This window comes from Lasioglossum baleicum, unplaced genomic scaffold (assembly GCF_051020765.1).
Source record: "Lasioglossum baleicum unplaced genomic scaffold, iyLasBale1 scaffold0895, whole genome shotgun sequence".
Taxonomy (NCBI): Eukaryota; Metazoa; Arthropoda; class Insecta; order Hymenoptera; family Halictidae; genus Lasioglossum; species Lasioglossum baleicum.
The window spans coordinates 34,210-51,185 of NW_027469954.1; the positions used below are offsets into that span (position 1 = coordinate 34,210).

General features: G+C 41.5%; 1 protein-coding gene across 2 annotated transcripts in view; it reads right to left on the reverse strand.

The window, feature by feature from the left end:
- LOC143220395 (calcium-transporting ATPase sarcoplasmic/endoplasmic reticulum type-like) overlaps positions 1-16,568 on the reverse strand; it is a 42,144-nt gene extending 25,576 nt beyond the window's left edge. For both annotated transcript variants that reach the window (XM_076446050.1, XM_076446049.1), the window contains exon 1: positions 16,451-16,568. In XM_076446050.1, the coding sequence (XP_076302165.1) occupies positions 16,451-16,568 (118 nt within the window). The remainder of the gene's footprint in view (positions 1-16,450) is intronic.
- Positions 16,569-16,976: the final 408 nt, after the last annotated feature.

The window sequence follows — 16,976 nt, forward strand, 5'->3', positions numbered from 1 at the left end:
ACTTGGTCGACTAAATCAGCACCGTGACACGTCTGCAACGGCCGAGTGTACTTTGAAATTTGTCGCGTAAGCTGCCTTTTTCCTCTACCAATGTCAAATCCCGACGTCGTCGCGGTAATGAAAGTCGTTGGAAGCGGCTGAAAAATTCCGCGCAAATCGCGAATTCGCCGTTGAAACGTTTATCGGAAATTGTGGCCGATGAAAGTGTCTCGTCTCGGCCTCGAGTAATAATGAAAATCTCGAGTTTGCGAGCCGGAAGAGGCCACGAAACCACGAGTTTCTCAAGTTTCTGGCTCGCTTTACGCTAGGATACACCGCGCCTCGGCGTTGCTTATTTCTGGTGTGCTACATTACGCTATCACGTGTGACGATTTATCAGCGTTTCGAAGGAGGGAAAACATCGGTTCTAGAGTGCATCGAGGGAAACGGGACCATCTGCGTGCATTTTTCCGGGCCAATTACGCGACATGATTAACGATAATGAAACGCTCGAAAATATAGCGCGCATCGCTATCTTTAAACCTAGGATCCATGGAGCTCGGGTATCTTGGCCCAGCTGACCATCAATTACTTTCCTCCGCGGATAGATGCACGATTCTATTTCGATTTCCAATCCGAAGTGTCGCGGCGCTGAATTTTATGGCGATCGGTTTCCCGTACTTCGCAATCGTTCCGAATCCCGTTGAATCGGATTGCGAATTAAATCGAGACACCTTGCATCTGGCGATAAATTTCCATTCGTTGTCCTGTGAATTGTATTAGAACGGAGATCGATTTTGACGCTGTTTAATAGATAAATCTCGGATGATCGTCTATTTTTACGGTACCAAAAGACGTATTCATCTCGCGCAAAAGCGTTGCTAATTCGAAGAACAATCGCGCCATTGTAGCAAAATTGAAACTATCGCGAACTTGAAACCGAACTTGAAACGGCTACTCGTGTTTAACCTAGACATTTTTCCTGTATTTCCAACCAAATCGCTATTCCTGGTCTATCCCCAGCGGCTAAGAATAAAACAGAGAGATCCGTTGTTAAAGCACATAAAAAATATAGATCACTCTGCGATAAACGAAATTAAAATAAATTGCACGCGATAATTAATTCGATATGTCGATACACGTTGAAGTCCAAGGCCGGCCTTAAAATTAGAATCCACGAAAGGTCATCGCGATTGCAAAACGAATTAATTATTTCCCTTTTCCCTTTTTCCATCCCCTGGGCAATTTAACGCACACACAGACACAAAGAAGAGGAAACACGATTCGCACACGAAATTCCTGCTGAATTAAACAAAATTTACGTATTACAAAAAGTTTATAAAAATGTCGAATTTTTAATCGAATTTGCTCGAGGTGAATTTAATTGAACGTTAAACGGAAAAACCCTTCGATTATCCCGTAGGAGGAAAGCGAGAAAAATAAAACTCCACATTTCAACTCCACGTCACTATTATATTTCCATCGAACGATCGAGTGCATCGTGGACACTGGATTTCAAGCGACAATCGCATATCCGTGCCATCCACATGGAAACGCGCCTAACGTGCAAACACATCGGACACTGGAAGATGTTTAGATCGATCGGTGGCCAACGCGAGCGTGAAAATTGTTGCTAAAATCGGCCTAGCCCGTTAGTTACCCGTGAATCGACCAATCGCATTGGTAAATTATCCACCAACATTATCTGCCAATTTTTAACGAATTATCCAACGTTCAACGGACTCTGGGACTCACTCCTCGACGTATTCGCGTCATCGCTATCTCCTTTTGCCGATGTTTCGCCTCGAGTGAAAGTGCACCGACGCTTAGACATTTCTCTTCAGCGAATTTCCCGTTTACGAGTCGCAAGCTTTCTACTTTCCACCGGGAACGCATGTTTTTATTCGCAAATATTGAGAAATTTTCGAAATTAATCAGTCGCTGACGCGAGAGGCTATTAACTTGCAACACGGTTATTACGCGGCTCATTAATTATTCGAACATGGGAAATTTCACGGCAATTCGGCCGGCGATAGGATCTCGATCAATTATAAATAATTGCACGCTGACTTTGCGTTTGAAGAATTCACGGTGAAGCGAAACCGACTTCGTCTACGGGCAAAATTCGAAACTTCAAAGCTTTTTACTCGCGAAGAAACTATTTTTAATTCTACGGCAAAACTTCTGATATCCAGCTTTAATGAGAGAACTTTTGGACGGAAGAGGCCGATTATCGGTAATTACAATCTCGAAAATAACACACCTACGAATCACCGTTCATCGCAAATACGCTCTCCTCGCGAATTCGTATTGCGAAATCGGCATTCCTTCGACGATACGTTACAGCCTGTTTCGCGGAAAACCCGTCGATGCTATCTCGAAGTATTCACGAAGCTCTTGTTCGCGTTGATTCTCCCGACGATCGTTATTGCGAAATTCCTATGGCGGACATAATTTTCCACCAGCACTTAACGAATTACGAAGATAATACCGATGCGTGTAAAACGTTCGCCTGACACGGCTGATACGACGTTAATGACTGGGTCCGCGCAAGCTGGAAAATCATTAGAGTGCTTCGATTACGTAAATTCGTTCCCGTTGATATTAAAATGCAAACTGCACACGTGCTCCGACCGATCGGTACCGATCTTTCATTGCCGAGAGAAGATAACACGGCTGCTTCTACCATGACGACACGATGTAAATATACGCATGCATGCATGAAACATCGCGACAATAGGAGGGTGCTATGTTACCGTTAATTTAGACGGTGCTAAATTGTCATAACGTTGCAAGCGCGACAAAACATTTTGACCTTTTGCTGGCCACGTGGTCATCCGACCGTATATCGCTTCGTTACCTGCGACTATTGCACATGCACGGACTAAATCAACTGTCGTGCATAGTTTGCTAGCGTGCGAGCGATAGAAATCATCCAAGTTCTCGTTGTGCAATGTACAAGATGTATACACGTTTGCGTAAGGAATAATTTAAATAGCGATTATAAACTAACGAAACATCACTGTTGTTTAACGATGTTTAACGATGTTTAACGATGTTCCTGTGTTTCTCCCGTTCGCGACTCTTGCGCGACTTATTTCTGAAAATCGATTGGAAGACTGGCAAATAGTTCTGAAAGAAGAAGGACGCGAGGCAACTTTGTCCTAGTTTCTGATAACCGAGGTAAAGTTGCTGGAAAAAGTACGGCGAGGTCAGGAAGTATCGTAACATACATTGTTGTAATTGTGTAATTACGATTTGTCCATAGCCAGAAGTACAACTGTTATTCGCCGATCGAAGTCTGATGCATACTTTGTCGTTCGTGCATACATAACGGTACAGCCTAACCGAAAAGAGTTAATTCGTTTACTTATTTATCCGAAGGCATCAGCTTTGCGAAGAAAATTCCCAGTTCTGTTCTAGAAACATGGAAATTTCAATGTCTGATCAATTATACGACCTCGCTATGCCGTTTGCAGTGACAATACTGCATCTCTATTACATAAAACAGCGCAAAGACGCGATGCGATCTTCCTCCCTGGGAAGAAACAATGAAAAATCGCGAACGGGAACGAACGGTTCGTGTGTGCGTAACGCAAGAATGTTTCTTCGAAGCGCGATGAACGAACGGGAGCCATGAAGGTACCATTTGTTCCTATTACCGCGAAGCAGAAGCACGTCACCACCCTGCCATCTAGTTCGTTAACCTGTCAACCGGTTCGAAATTGAAACGTCTCTCGACCAATTAACGCGTAATCAACGATCGAAGAAGAGAGAATGGCGAACGGGGAGGGAAATCCTAGCTAGCCTGACGATATTCGGGCAACAGACGTCGGCGTCGGGACGTGCGCGAACCGAGAACATGCTAAAACACCGCAAACGAGCCGTAACTTCCAAGTGCGGCCTTAAAACGAATTAACCCCATTTGCCGCGACAACTGCTAATGCAATTTCACTGTAACGCGCGCGATTTACTCGCTATGAGCCGATTTTCGCCAAGAACCGAGCGTTATTTCGTACGAGAACGACGGATGTCCAATGCGGAACCAGTTTCAGTCGTGGATCTCCGAGGTTTCGATCGCGAGCACGCGTGTATATCGCGATATAGGGAACGAAATACGGGAGAACGTAACTTTCAGGAGAACTTATTAATAATGAATCAAACGGCGATGCGGTCTGACGTGGTTGCTTACGCTCCGACTCGACCACGTCAGATTTAAGTCTCTAAGCTGGCTAGACCTGCTATGGAAAATCGAGTTCTCGTCGCGTCGGTCAATCCGATAGGAATAATTAATATTCATTTTCCGCCTTTTCCTCGTCTTTCGTGTCTCCTTTATCTTTTCCTCTTCCGAGCTGCATATTTCATTACCGATGATGTCGGTGAAAATAATCCAACGCGTTTCGCCAAACGATGGAGAGAGGTAATTCGATTTAGAAGGACTCGATCGAGTAATAATTTTTTCATTTTTTCATCAATCATCTCTATCTTTTTTCATTTTTTTCCCCCCGGATGAACGCGAGGAACAATAGAACTCTCGCCAAGGTATTTTCTCCGTTACAATCCGAACGCAATATCGATGGTAAAATATATATATTTGCGCGTACTACGAGTTCTGTTATTAAAATACTGGTTTCATCGATTTCCGCGATGCCAGGAGATTCTGGAAATTTCTCATCGAGAGGTTCGCGTTGAAATCCGACATTTTCGAAACTATTCGTCGTCTATGGCTAATCGGTCCACGTTAGCTTTCAACCAAACTCCTGCGTTTTACCATCTCATTTCAGTCGAATTTAACGCGTTTTAACAAGAACCGTACGGAATTTACGATTCGTTTTCTTCCGCAAGATATTTCCGCCAGTTTTACGACCATGTCTCGTGCTCCTGACTGTTTCCAACGGATCTGTAAATTTCGTAACATCGAAGTCAGAGCTCCTCTTGCCCGGACTCGGCCAGGGTTCCGCGTTTCTGGCGTTATTACTCTTCCAAATTGGAAATAGGCTGTAAAAGTGGTTTCCAGCACGAGGTTCGTCGTGTTTCGTGGCAGCAGAAGCCTGGCATTCGGGCAACGTGCAACAGGCACTAATATCGTCGTTTATTTGAGGCCATGCGGAAGCCGACACGCGCGTTCTTCCAGTTTATCTCGATTTAAAGCTGTTTATTATATTTCGCGTCTGTGTACGAGAAAATCTATTTCGTGCCGGTAACTGTTCATTTCCTATTTCTAGAATACCTTGACTTTTGATACAATTTTCTGCCCCTCTCTCTTTCTCCTCTTTTCTTCTTCTCTCTTGGGAGAAACGAGTGTCATTATTCGAGGAAAATTCGACGAGAAGTCTCCACTGATATTTCCTCGAAATCTCATTTTGCAACTTCTACCTTCAGTTTGCTCTGTATTATCGCGAATTAAAACAAGCGCGCATAGTTATCTATCTAACTGGCGTGACTGTCATTTCGAGTGAAATTTTCGAACTATCGTTATTTAACGCGAAATAATATTTATCGGGGGTTACAGATCGCAGGGAAAAGAGGCGAAAGAGAGGAGAACGGAACTAACGCGCAACGAATCGGGAATCGTAACGTAGATAAAAGACACATTGTATATCAACGACGCTCTGTTTACAGTGACTACTCTACGCGCTAAGCAATTTACATCTGGCACGATAATGACGATGAACATCCGCGATAATGCCGTTACAAATAACACCGTTTTCAATCTTTCACACCTGTTTATTCACCTTGTCTGATCGAGAATTCAAGCTTGTCCGTTCTACGCTCGAGTCCTTAATTATTCCTGTTACTTCTTTAATTATTCATCAATTCCAGAAAGACACTTCGCAGCAAGGAAATGTCAAAAGAACGGTTGATTTTAACATCGAAGATAGACGTTTCCGCGAATTCTCGTGTGTCTTTTGAATTATTATAACGTAAAAACACATTTTTCCAGAGAAAAAAAACTACGCTGGTCGATCTTGCATCGAGAGTCGGAGATATGGGAAGAAAAAGGAATATATAGAACTTCGAAATCATAATCCTCAAACAAAAGAAGCGCTACCGCTCGACGTTCAACGCAGCAGATAATTTACAATAGTAGCACGTTATATGGTTCCTGATTAAAAACCGTCAGGCAGATTAAAATCCTCGAGATAGCCCGCGATATCGCTCCAGTGAATTTCCACAGTGTTTCTATGACGTATTAAGGGAGCCACGAGAAAAAGTGTCTACATCCACGACTGTGCAATCAAACAACGACCCAACGAAAAACGTGAAGCATAATCGTGGCATAATAAACTGCCACGAAAAATAGAGTTGATTTGCGCGATTTTCCGCATAGCCATCCGACACGGTAATCATCGCGAAATCCTGGCCATCAATGTCGAATGGAAAGAAAAATCCGAGTGGTCGCAGTACTTGCTCCGATTTTAAACTTGAAATACGATAATTGATGAAAATGGCAATAACGGTAACAAGGTAATTATAAAACGAAAGAAGAAACAAGGGTAACAGTGAATTAAAAAAATAAGTAACGTGCAACGATATACTAATCCTACCACGATTCGAATAATCATTTTTAAAACTTTTTTTTCTTCTCTGCGTGATTTTTCTTTCAATATACGTGTAATTGTTCGATATTTTTCTTAAGTTTCTTCTTTCCTTTTTTCATTCATCGGTCATTGTAGGTTCAGTGCTACCCCTTAAAACTTTGTCATTCTTCCTTTTTTTACAAAAATGTAGCGATTCGAAGACCTTCTGTCACAGAGTCGAGGATATTTTTAAATCAAAGTAAATAAGAAATCTTACTTATTTGAAATTTGATCTTCGGAATTTGATTAAACGGTGACTAAAGGCAGACTCTCGAGTACAAAGGGTTAAAAATATAAATATATAGATGCGAAGAGACGGGTGACACTGCACTTTGTATTCTTGCAGTCGTTGTAGAAAATAAAATAAATTGGTAACGGGTCAGCGATTTGGGTACACGTTTTCAAAGTCGCGGGCGTAACTAAGGTTAGTTTCAATTAGTACAGTTAGACGGGCTTTTATTTCTGCCTGTACTATTCCTCCTATGTACCCCGATGTCCTTAAACGTTGTATTTCCACGAGTCCTTCGAAGCTTATTTATAAGTATCTCTTACTGCATTTTCATTCAAGCTTCACGTCTCTTCAGTTTTTATATCTCTTTTTTAGATATTTCTTTTACGTTTGCTGCTGTTTTTAAATTATTTACTTTATTTTCTTTTCGACTTTTGCACAACTTTCCTCGCCATTCTCTACTCCACTGGCGTCTTTTCTTTGGACGATTTTCGTACGACAATTTTTAATCGGGCAATTTCGAGTCGAGGTGTTTTTCACCACAGCCGCGCTTTATCGCGGTAATTAGTCTTTCCGTTACGATTTTATCACTGACGCGAAATAAGCAGCACGCTGTAAACCGTACAGATACCAAAACACGATATGGCGGAAAACGAAATTCGATTAACGCTTAACGTAAGACAGAGTCAACGTACTGCCGCCGCGATGATTACAAGTTTCTCGAAATAGCGAGAGAAAATTCTGCGAAGATGACTCATCTATCGTAGTACGGAATTCACATGCCTCCAGAAGATTGACTTTATTTCAAAGAAATCTGTTATTGTTTCCGATAGGCGCCTATCTCTATGACGTCAAGGAGATCCGGGAAGAATTTCGCTGAACGAAAACCGCCATCATCGAACCTCGACATTTACGCGGATAGAATAATCAACGATTCGAAAAAGGAAAAAGAAGAGAAGTAAACACAGAGTGAACAGCAATAGCACTTATCAGACCAATATAAAGTACTTTCCTATCCATGAATTTCCTTTCTACTTACAAGTTTTTGTAATATAAAATAAATACGGAAAATTTAGAAAATTCTAAAACGTCTGAAGGTTCTATAACAATATTTTGCCGGGATCTAAATTACCACGAATCGAATCACTCGATTTTTGAGAAACCCCATAGATGCTAGTGTGCGATTTATTCGTTACAACTGGTACGTGTAAATAGAACTGTATCCGGTGCATGTTCTATCGTATTAATTATTTTATTTGCTATCGCGTCGGTAGAATACTCGTCAATCAAAATGTAATCACTTGAAAAGAAAAAATCGCCCATTAACTTTTACCAAGTTTCATAAAACTGGATATTACGTTTGAATTTTTCCAATTTTTTAAAAATGAAAGCCCCTAGAAATGTTATTGTACGATTTCCGCAAATATTTACGTAGCGTATATTCAATTTTTCTCTTCATATATAAATATAGGAAAAAAAAAGAAATAAAAGCCGCGAGCAATAAATTAATGGAAAGGATTTAAACCGTGAATTCGTGTCGTCATGCTGTCGTCCTGTACCTAGTTTCAGTGTGCATTGTCCGCGAAAGAGGCAGCGTGCTCGTTCCAGCGTTCTCAGGAAGTACCCTCGTTGCTTTTCTAAACAGCAGACGTTTCCCGGAGGCTTTTCACCGAAAAAAGGAAAACGTCGAGCTCCGCGGAACGTCGTAATTACTTCTTGCTCGGCCAGTCCATATAACGTCGTCGATAAGCTTCGCGTGGAAATAAGCAGACCTTGAACTTCCTTTTCGTTCCAACAAACGCAAACGCGTCCGTTTAGATCGTAACGATGGTGAAATTCGGATGAAACACGGCGTACAGCGGTTCCAGTTGCCTCCAGATAAAATATACAGCGAATCCAATAAATTTGTAGGAATTTACTTGGAAAAAACGAGAAAGGAAGGCAGAGAGACGTTAACGAATGGTGTGGGTTAGGAATAAATATTTTGTTTCGTTCTAAAAAAAGGAAGCCAATTACGATCTCTGGCGTAAGATAAATACTCGATATTTTGGTACAATTTTGTATTTACGAACAGCCGATTAAAGGCTAATTATCATTCAACTTTGCCTGATATATGTTCGATTAAATATAAAACCACGTTTCCAAAATTGACACACGCTCCGTTCCAACCTAAATGATCTCATATCTCCTATACCTATGTTTACATTTACCACACGAGCAAAGTCAACGATTGATATCTTGACGAATGAGGAAAAAAGAGGGAAAAGGTGTGAAAAAAAAAAGATGAAAAAATGCAAAATTCGTAACTGGAAGATTTTAATAACCTCGACTGCGATAAAACGGAAATTTGGACGAAAATGTTGAATGCTGCATCAGGCGTAGCGGCCAACTCGACGTGGCTCGTTAAAATGGAATCGTGACCATAGATCGGTTTAACTACAGATTTTTCAGCAGGGGAAACGTTCGTTAATTACTATTTACGCGGCTCGTGCGTGGCGTGTTCGTAGATTTAAAGGCCGTTCTGTCCTATTTAAAGCGTAATTTCGTTATCTAGCGAATGTGCACGCGCACAAAAGAACGCACGATAAAAGGAAGCGGCACGATTGCGTCCACAGGTTCATTACGATATGGGAATATTCAAAGTAATTTTTCCTCCCTCAGCCACGAAGCGAGTTACGAATCGACATTTCGCAGAGAATTTTTCTCGCCTCAGAAAATTCTCATCTATCCTTGTAAATATCAGAGAACGCGCCCACGGGTGTACAAAGAGTTTCTTTCTTAGACCAGCTCGACTGTCAATGAGTCGAGAATTAGAGCGGGAAGCATCGAGTACGATATATACTATGGTCTGGGTTAGGTTTATTTACCGTAGTAATATACATATGTAATACGAAAGTCTAAGAACGAGTAAAGCAACATGAAGCCAAATCGAAGCACAGGCGAAGGTGAGGTGTTACAGGTAACGCTATCAAAACTATACGTCGCTATCTCGTACAAAATTTACTCCGAAAAAATTCGACGCGAACTATCGTGTAACTATTCCTTTTGTGATGTTTCATTCGAGCTGACTCGATGTTACGCGCTACTGAAAACACCGGATCTCGATAATTAATTTATCGTTACAACAGAGTTTCTCAATCTATGAAAGTAAAATTTTCGCGCGAGAAATGTGATACTACGTATATTTTTAATAAACTCAATCATTTGTGGGATACGAATAAAACAAAGGAGGTAATATAGAGTCATAAATCAAAACCAAAGACCGAGAAAGACTCGTTAGACTCTATTGCAACGACTAGGTAACGTGGTCAAGCGATTATAAACCGATTGCATCAATTCCACCGTCTGCTGGTCGTCAGGAAAATTAAAGTGTCTCCGATGCTGTTCCACTTGTAATTGAAATCGTCCATCTGTACAGACCTCGAACCGATTCGTAATCATACGACAGTTCCGATGTATCTGAACCTGTACAGTCAATCAAACGTCGAAATACGATGTCTCCGGTAACTACATCTCGATCTCTACGTCAGCCAGACCCGTACACTCGACTGGTGCCTAGCGTTGAAAGGTTGACGACACGGTGCTTCCCGCAGTTCCAAATTTGACAAACGAGCCCGTCGCGTGTAACCCGGCGATTTGCCGTGGAACCCAAGCCAAACGCTCCGTGTTTTGTCGTAATTTTATTTGTCCGTTATTCCTCTGCTCTCCGCGAAGTTCGGCGAGAATTTATCCTTCCGCGAAACGACAGTCGAAGCTTATTCGCGTCGTATCTTCGCGGGTTTACTGTCGCCATGTTGACGCGCTCTCAACCGTGAATCAGGATCCGCTCGCAACGCGCGCGAGTCGAAACGAAGAAGAAGAAGGACGCAGAGCGTCGCGCGAGCACCTTACGCGTCGACGTCTCGAATATTTCGAGATCGAAATAAACGAGCCGCGAAACGCACACGCGCGCGTTTATTTTTCTATTCGCTACACGCTACCTTTTACGATCTATCGAAAATTATTTCACACGAGATAAGAGAGAGACACACGTGAACGCTGAGGGCTTCATTAAAGATAGAGCAGAATTCAGATGGTCGACGGATATTCCAAACAACCGATCTTTTATGAAGGAACTACTAGAAAACGACTTTTACAAAAATACTCGGGGAACAGCTTCGTTTCATCGAGTGGTATTTACACTTCGAGTTTAACGCGATCTTTATCGACTATCCTGTATACAGATGCTCCATCCGCGATAAACGTTTCGTCCGGCCCCAATGATGAATTCACAGGCGCTAGTTGATCGGTTATAACAGGTACACCGAGGTTGTTATTTTCACTTCTAGTTACGTAAAATTCCACCCAACGAATGACTCGCCTGTTTCCATGCCGAACACGTTTGCGACAATCGCTTCTCGATGTATCGTTTCCGTGATCCGGGATCGAAACATCGCGAGGGGCGACTGTGTTTATCGGTCGTGCAAAGTCGAGCCGGTGTAATTAGACAGCGAGTCGAAATACGATAGCTGATAGTATTCGAAGCGTAATACAGTGTATTAACCCCTGTCGCGATATCGTTTATCGAGTTTCCACGATAATCGATATAGGTCGCGCACGCAACCGGAGGATCCACGAAGTCGCGAGATTTACGAAAAGACTCTTCCGACTGAAATTCGGTAATAAAGCAGCCGGTGCTGGTTAGCGATGCTTCAATTTACGACCTCGTTATGTCCTGGCCTTTGTAACAAATCTGGCAGAGTTCATTTGGCTCGAGATATAATGAAAGGAACGGTCTATTCGGTCTAAAGATATAAGCCTTTTAAAAAGGAACGGTAAGTTCGTGGAATTTTGTGAAAGACCAACGGCCTAATAACTAATTCCGCGACAATGAAGGCTTGGCAAAGGCGTATTTAATCAGAAAATCCAATTACGAGAGATTCCTGGCAATATCTGATGGACTAAAAGCGCAGCGAAACTTAAACTCTGTAGACAGGCCGGAATATCTATAGTCTAACTCTTTCGCGACTCTCGGTTATTAATAAAATCTACAAAAATTCTGGATCATTTACCAGAATCTCTGGTAGATTGTACAAAAGTGCTTCGAGGGAAATGCTTAAAATATCGTACAACGAAGAAAGAGGATTTTCATTGGAATCGTCAACGACCTAAATTACCTACAGAGGGTTCGGTATACTCTCTTGCAAAACACGAGAAACGTGACTTATCGTGTTTCCTTCGCGTATACGCGGCTTTCCACTCCTCGAACCGAACAAACGAATAATCGTTGGTCTAAGAGTGGAGATCTCGTGGTCCCCTAAAGCTAAGTCAGGCGATCCTGTTTGTTTTATCATATCCGATACGTTTCGTTTCATAATTGGTATAAATAACCGTCCTTTGCATAGATGGAAAATGAGATCAGCCACGAAAGAGTTGCGCCGGCTAATCGAATCGAATTAATCCCGGAATTCAAATGCAACCCGCGCAAGATCCAATTTTAGAGTCCGAACGTTTGCAGACGCCACGATTCTTCCTCGCGACTATGAAGGATCGTTGTGCAAGCAACCTAACCGAAAGCGCGTATAGACCAGTGCCTGTTGGATTAATGCAGCGGTTAGTAACGCTTCTCCGACGATATACCGACAAGAAAGCGTCGTTCAACGACTACAGCAGCCAACCGTGGTAGCCAAGAGTGTCTGACCGAGTCGAACGGGAGAAACAGATCTGCACCAGCCGCTGGACTTTGTTTCTCGCTGTATTTTATTTTCGTAAACGAAAGACGATACTTGGCGGAGCGCGAACGTCTATTTCGCGTGAGCCTCGCGATCGAGGATCCCAATCGGACGCAGGCTCGTGGAAAATCGCGGTTTTTCCCCGCGAACCAGAGATCGTAACACGCTCTTTCGGGCTCGTGTAAACGAAACTGTAAATTGTAACCGGTGACGCGCGGTTTGTTTCGGATTTACGGTCTGCTCCTCTGAACGTCGAGCCCCCTGTTGGTCACAGACACTTTAATCCTCTATAAATCTAGGGACTAACATCGAGAACTAGCAAACAATCGTGAGTTAAGAGAGTCGAACAAGACAACGGTTAGATTATAAATCGCGAAATCTTTCGTGGCTATTGTGTATCGTAATTAAAGTCACCCGAGACTCAGGGTCGAAACGTATTGTTTACGGTTACTTCGACTAAATGCGGAACCCGAGATAAATTGAGCTACTGCGTCGATTTTTAACGACATTTAGCTAAATCCATCCGGGACAGTGAGATCTGGCGCGTTGAAGTATTACGATGCCGATGAGTATAGGAGTGTGTAAACACGTTAATTTGTTTACGAAATCTGGTCGAAGAAACGCGCGGTGGATTAACATATGCGAAACATAACGAGTTGCCACGATACGAACAACGGAGGCAGATTTTTCTCGGATATTTTTATTCTGGCGAAGAGAGTGTGCAATGCTTACTTCTCCCAGGGAGAATCAAATATTTAAACTAAAACTTTCCTTTTCTCCTTTTCTTCTTTCACTTCTCTCCCTCTCTATTTTTTCTCTCTTTGTTATGAATTCTTTGAAACGTCAAGGACGAGATTCCATTCTTGTGAATAATACCGCGATTTGAAATAACTAAGAATAAATAGAATAAAACCGAACTATACGCGATGCAAAATGAACGGATTCGCATCGCGCAATCGCGCAATTCTCGACCTCGAAATCGCTGTGACCGCAAAATATACGACGAGGACCTGGTTGGCGGAACGTAAATCGGGAAATGCACCACCGATAATCAGTGCCCGTGGTCGCGAATCAGCTGTTGATAACGCGATAATCGGCGTGTTTTCAGAGCGACGTAGTACCAGAACAAGTGCGTCATTCGCTCCGAGAGTTTGCATTCGTCGACGCGACGAAAACGAAGGACAGAAATAAGGAGGAATAGATAAGAGAAAAGAGGGAAGAAGATTCTCTGACGGTGCTCTTTTGCGATATCAATAACGAAGCCAGAGCCAGCCAAGTGCAAAATATTCGCGTTTCGTGGAGTTCGCTGCTATGACCGTGGAAGATCGAGATCGTTTTTAGATCACGTAAATCACCTCGATTATTTATCGGCGTTCCTCGCGGAGCGAGAGAAGAATATCTGGCACTCGATGTTTAGCCAACCGAAAGACCGTTCTGCGAAAATAAACGGTGGATGCCACGTGCGATTGCACGATTCGATCGATTCGATACTAGGATACCGATTACGAAAAAGGAGGGGGAAAAAAAAAACGAAAAAAAGAAGAGAAGATAGGAAAGCCATTCTATCGACGTAACGGTTCTGCTTTACGTGTCTCGCGAGCGTGATGTGGGTATTTACCCGAGCATTGGAGTCATTCATGGATCGTCGAATCGATTCGATAGCACGCTAACTGGTTTCGATATCGAATTGGAAAGTGTCCGCGATGAGAACAGTAGCTGTGTACGTGTCATGCTATCGAGACTCCTCTAACTCTTTCAGGAGTGCGACCCCGCATGCGGGTACAATGGAGACCTCCATGTGGATTAAGGACTCGTGATCGCTGTTATGTCATTGAATGTTCCCTCGAATTTTGTAACCGCAACGTCGAGAAATGCCTCGACAAACACGACGTATACAACGTGTATTGCAAATGGAAAGGTGCTTGATCTGGAGCAGCCTTTGTCGTGGGAAGTACTAGGTCATCCTACAAACAGTGCCGTTTCTTTTAGCTATCTGCATTCGAAGGAGAAATATTATATTTATCACGAATTACTCAACCAACTCGGGAAACCGTCAATGAACAATACGTTCGACTTATCGATCATGAACAGTTCACGTACCTTAGATCATCCAACTCAAATTGGGGCACGTATATAATAATTTCCGGAAAACTGAATAAAGAAATAGAGCATGAAACAATGCTTATAACCGAATGTCTAAGCTTGCCTTCGTTCTTCTCATTTTCTTTTCCTTTTCACCTTTTTGTGTGTGCGTGTGTGCGCGTGCGTGTGTAGGAACGCAAACGAAACCTGCTGATGGAACGATAATTGTAAATCCTCGATATCCAACTGATTCCCTTTATTCTCGCTGAAATAGACTCAAACGAATAAATTAAACATTAGCGAAGTAGGTCATACGTATTGAGAACGTCAACAGGTTCCTTTCGGCAAATACAGTAATTTCCATCCACTGAGTGGTTTTCAGTGGAAAAAGCGTATTAAATTACGCGTGACCGTTCGTTAAACGCGTTTCCAATCGATTTTACGTCGTCAACCAGCAGGTATTCCAGGCTGCTTCAGAAAAGGTGCAACGTATATCTTCCGACTGGTTGTCCGTGAATGCCGTGATTCTAATGATTCAAGGCTACTATTGACAATCCACGACCTATTATTATTTTCAAATACAACGCTCAGTTGGGAACAACCTTGCGGTGCTAACGCTTTCTCCCACTTTTAATATTGTCTGACAAGTGAAAAAGGGACAATTTTTTTTCTCTTTTAGCTTGTTTCAAGACTGATATTAATCCTGAGAGCTGTTTAATTGAATAACGATTAACATAAGTAGCTTATTAGGCTTTCATCGAACACTTAATTTCAATTTTATCGTTCAACGTTGATTCTATACCTATTTGTGATCGTTATTACACGGATACACGAAATAACGACTCTGAAAGGAAAGCTTTCGAATATTACTTCATTTAAATATTTGTTTAAAGGCAAAGTCAAGTGCTACTTTTAGTGTCTCCGAAAACTTTAATGTAATAAAAAATGTTTGATAGTATACGTTATACCTATGTAAATGTCGAGGAAAGTAATACTTGTAAATATTCTTTCCCGTTCCGATAGATTCAAAATTATTCGAGGGATAAACAGATTGTATTAAATAGGAGAATATGCGTATCGTAAAGGTAGAATAGGCTTAACCCTTTAGAGACGAGTGTCAAAATATCCATAGAAATCTTTTATTTTTTAGAGCGAAAGCTGCTTGAAACATAGCGAAAAATAATTTTAACATTGCCATCAACGTAGCATATATTTTTTTAATTCAGAAAATTTCCCTCAATTTCTAATTTTCAATTGCTCAACGTATCTCATGGTATGGTTATTTTCGTTTCATGTCCGCAAAGGATTAAGAAGCGTCTGAACAATTCGGAGTACTTTATCGATGCGAACCATTGAGGAAACTTCGAACACGTGTACTAAAGCACTGGCAGTGAAACCGTGCATGGTGGGGGTAAATATCGCGCGTCGTGTACGGACCAATGCTAGCAACTACTTCGATAGACTCACTTTTACCGCGGAAATTGCCTTTGTCGAATAACAAATTTTCGATACACTGAACGTGTAACATCGTCTTAACATCGTCTTTAAATCGTCTCCAAAATATTATTAATTTCAAAGCTCTTTTTTTTTTTGCAACTCTTTAAGTTGGGGTACAAACATGCACAGCTTTCTTAGATTCATAGGTTAGTTACAATAAGCAGTATGTTATGCTGCTATTTTATAACCCTATTACGTTATCGATAATAAACGATAAACTGTTTAATGATATCTTGGAGACATAAAATTGGTTTATGATTGATACGTAAAGACTGTGAGTAATAAGAGTAAAAATCATTGCACGTACGAACCAATAATACAGCAATAGTCAAAGAGACATAGGTGGAGACATAGAAAATGAGTTTACTTACCGTTGAGACCATACTTTTCCTGGTTCCTCTTGACTTGATCAAGTCCTAATCCCTTCTCAGGTTCAACGTTGAAGTAATTTAAAACCTCGTCCACTGTTTTGCAATGGCCGTCCTCCATGGTTACCTCTTTATTAGTACGTCACTAATCTTATCTGTTCAGTGGCTGTCCACGTTCATTCACACTGCAGTTTTCTGTAATTCCAACAAACGGTAAATTATTAATCAAAATGTTAAGTCCTTTATTTGTATTCATTCGTTACTATATATATATGGGTATTCATTAATATAAGTATACGCGCAAACAGACTGATATATATATATATATATATATGATACATACATAAAGTAAGCACGACTAAAGTATAACTTGCTGAGAAAAGCAGAAATCACTAAATAAACGAATAAAATGCTTATCTTATTGGATAGAGATAAACATTTTAATGAGTTTTAATTTCGTCTATTACAAAAATTCGGATAATTAAGAAAAAACTAAAATCTTTTGAACATATTCTACATTTAGTTCTGG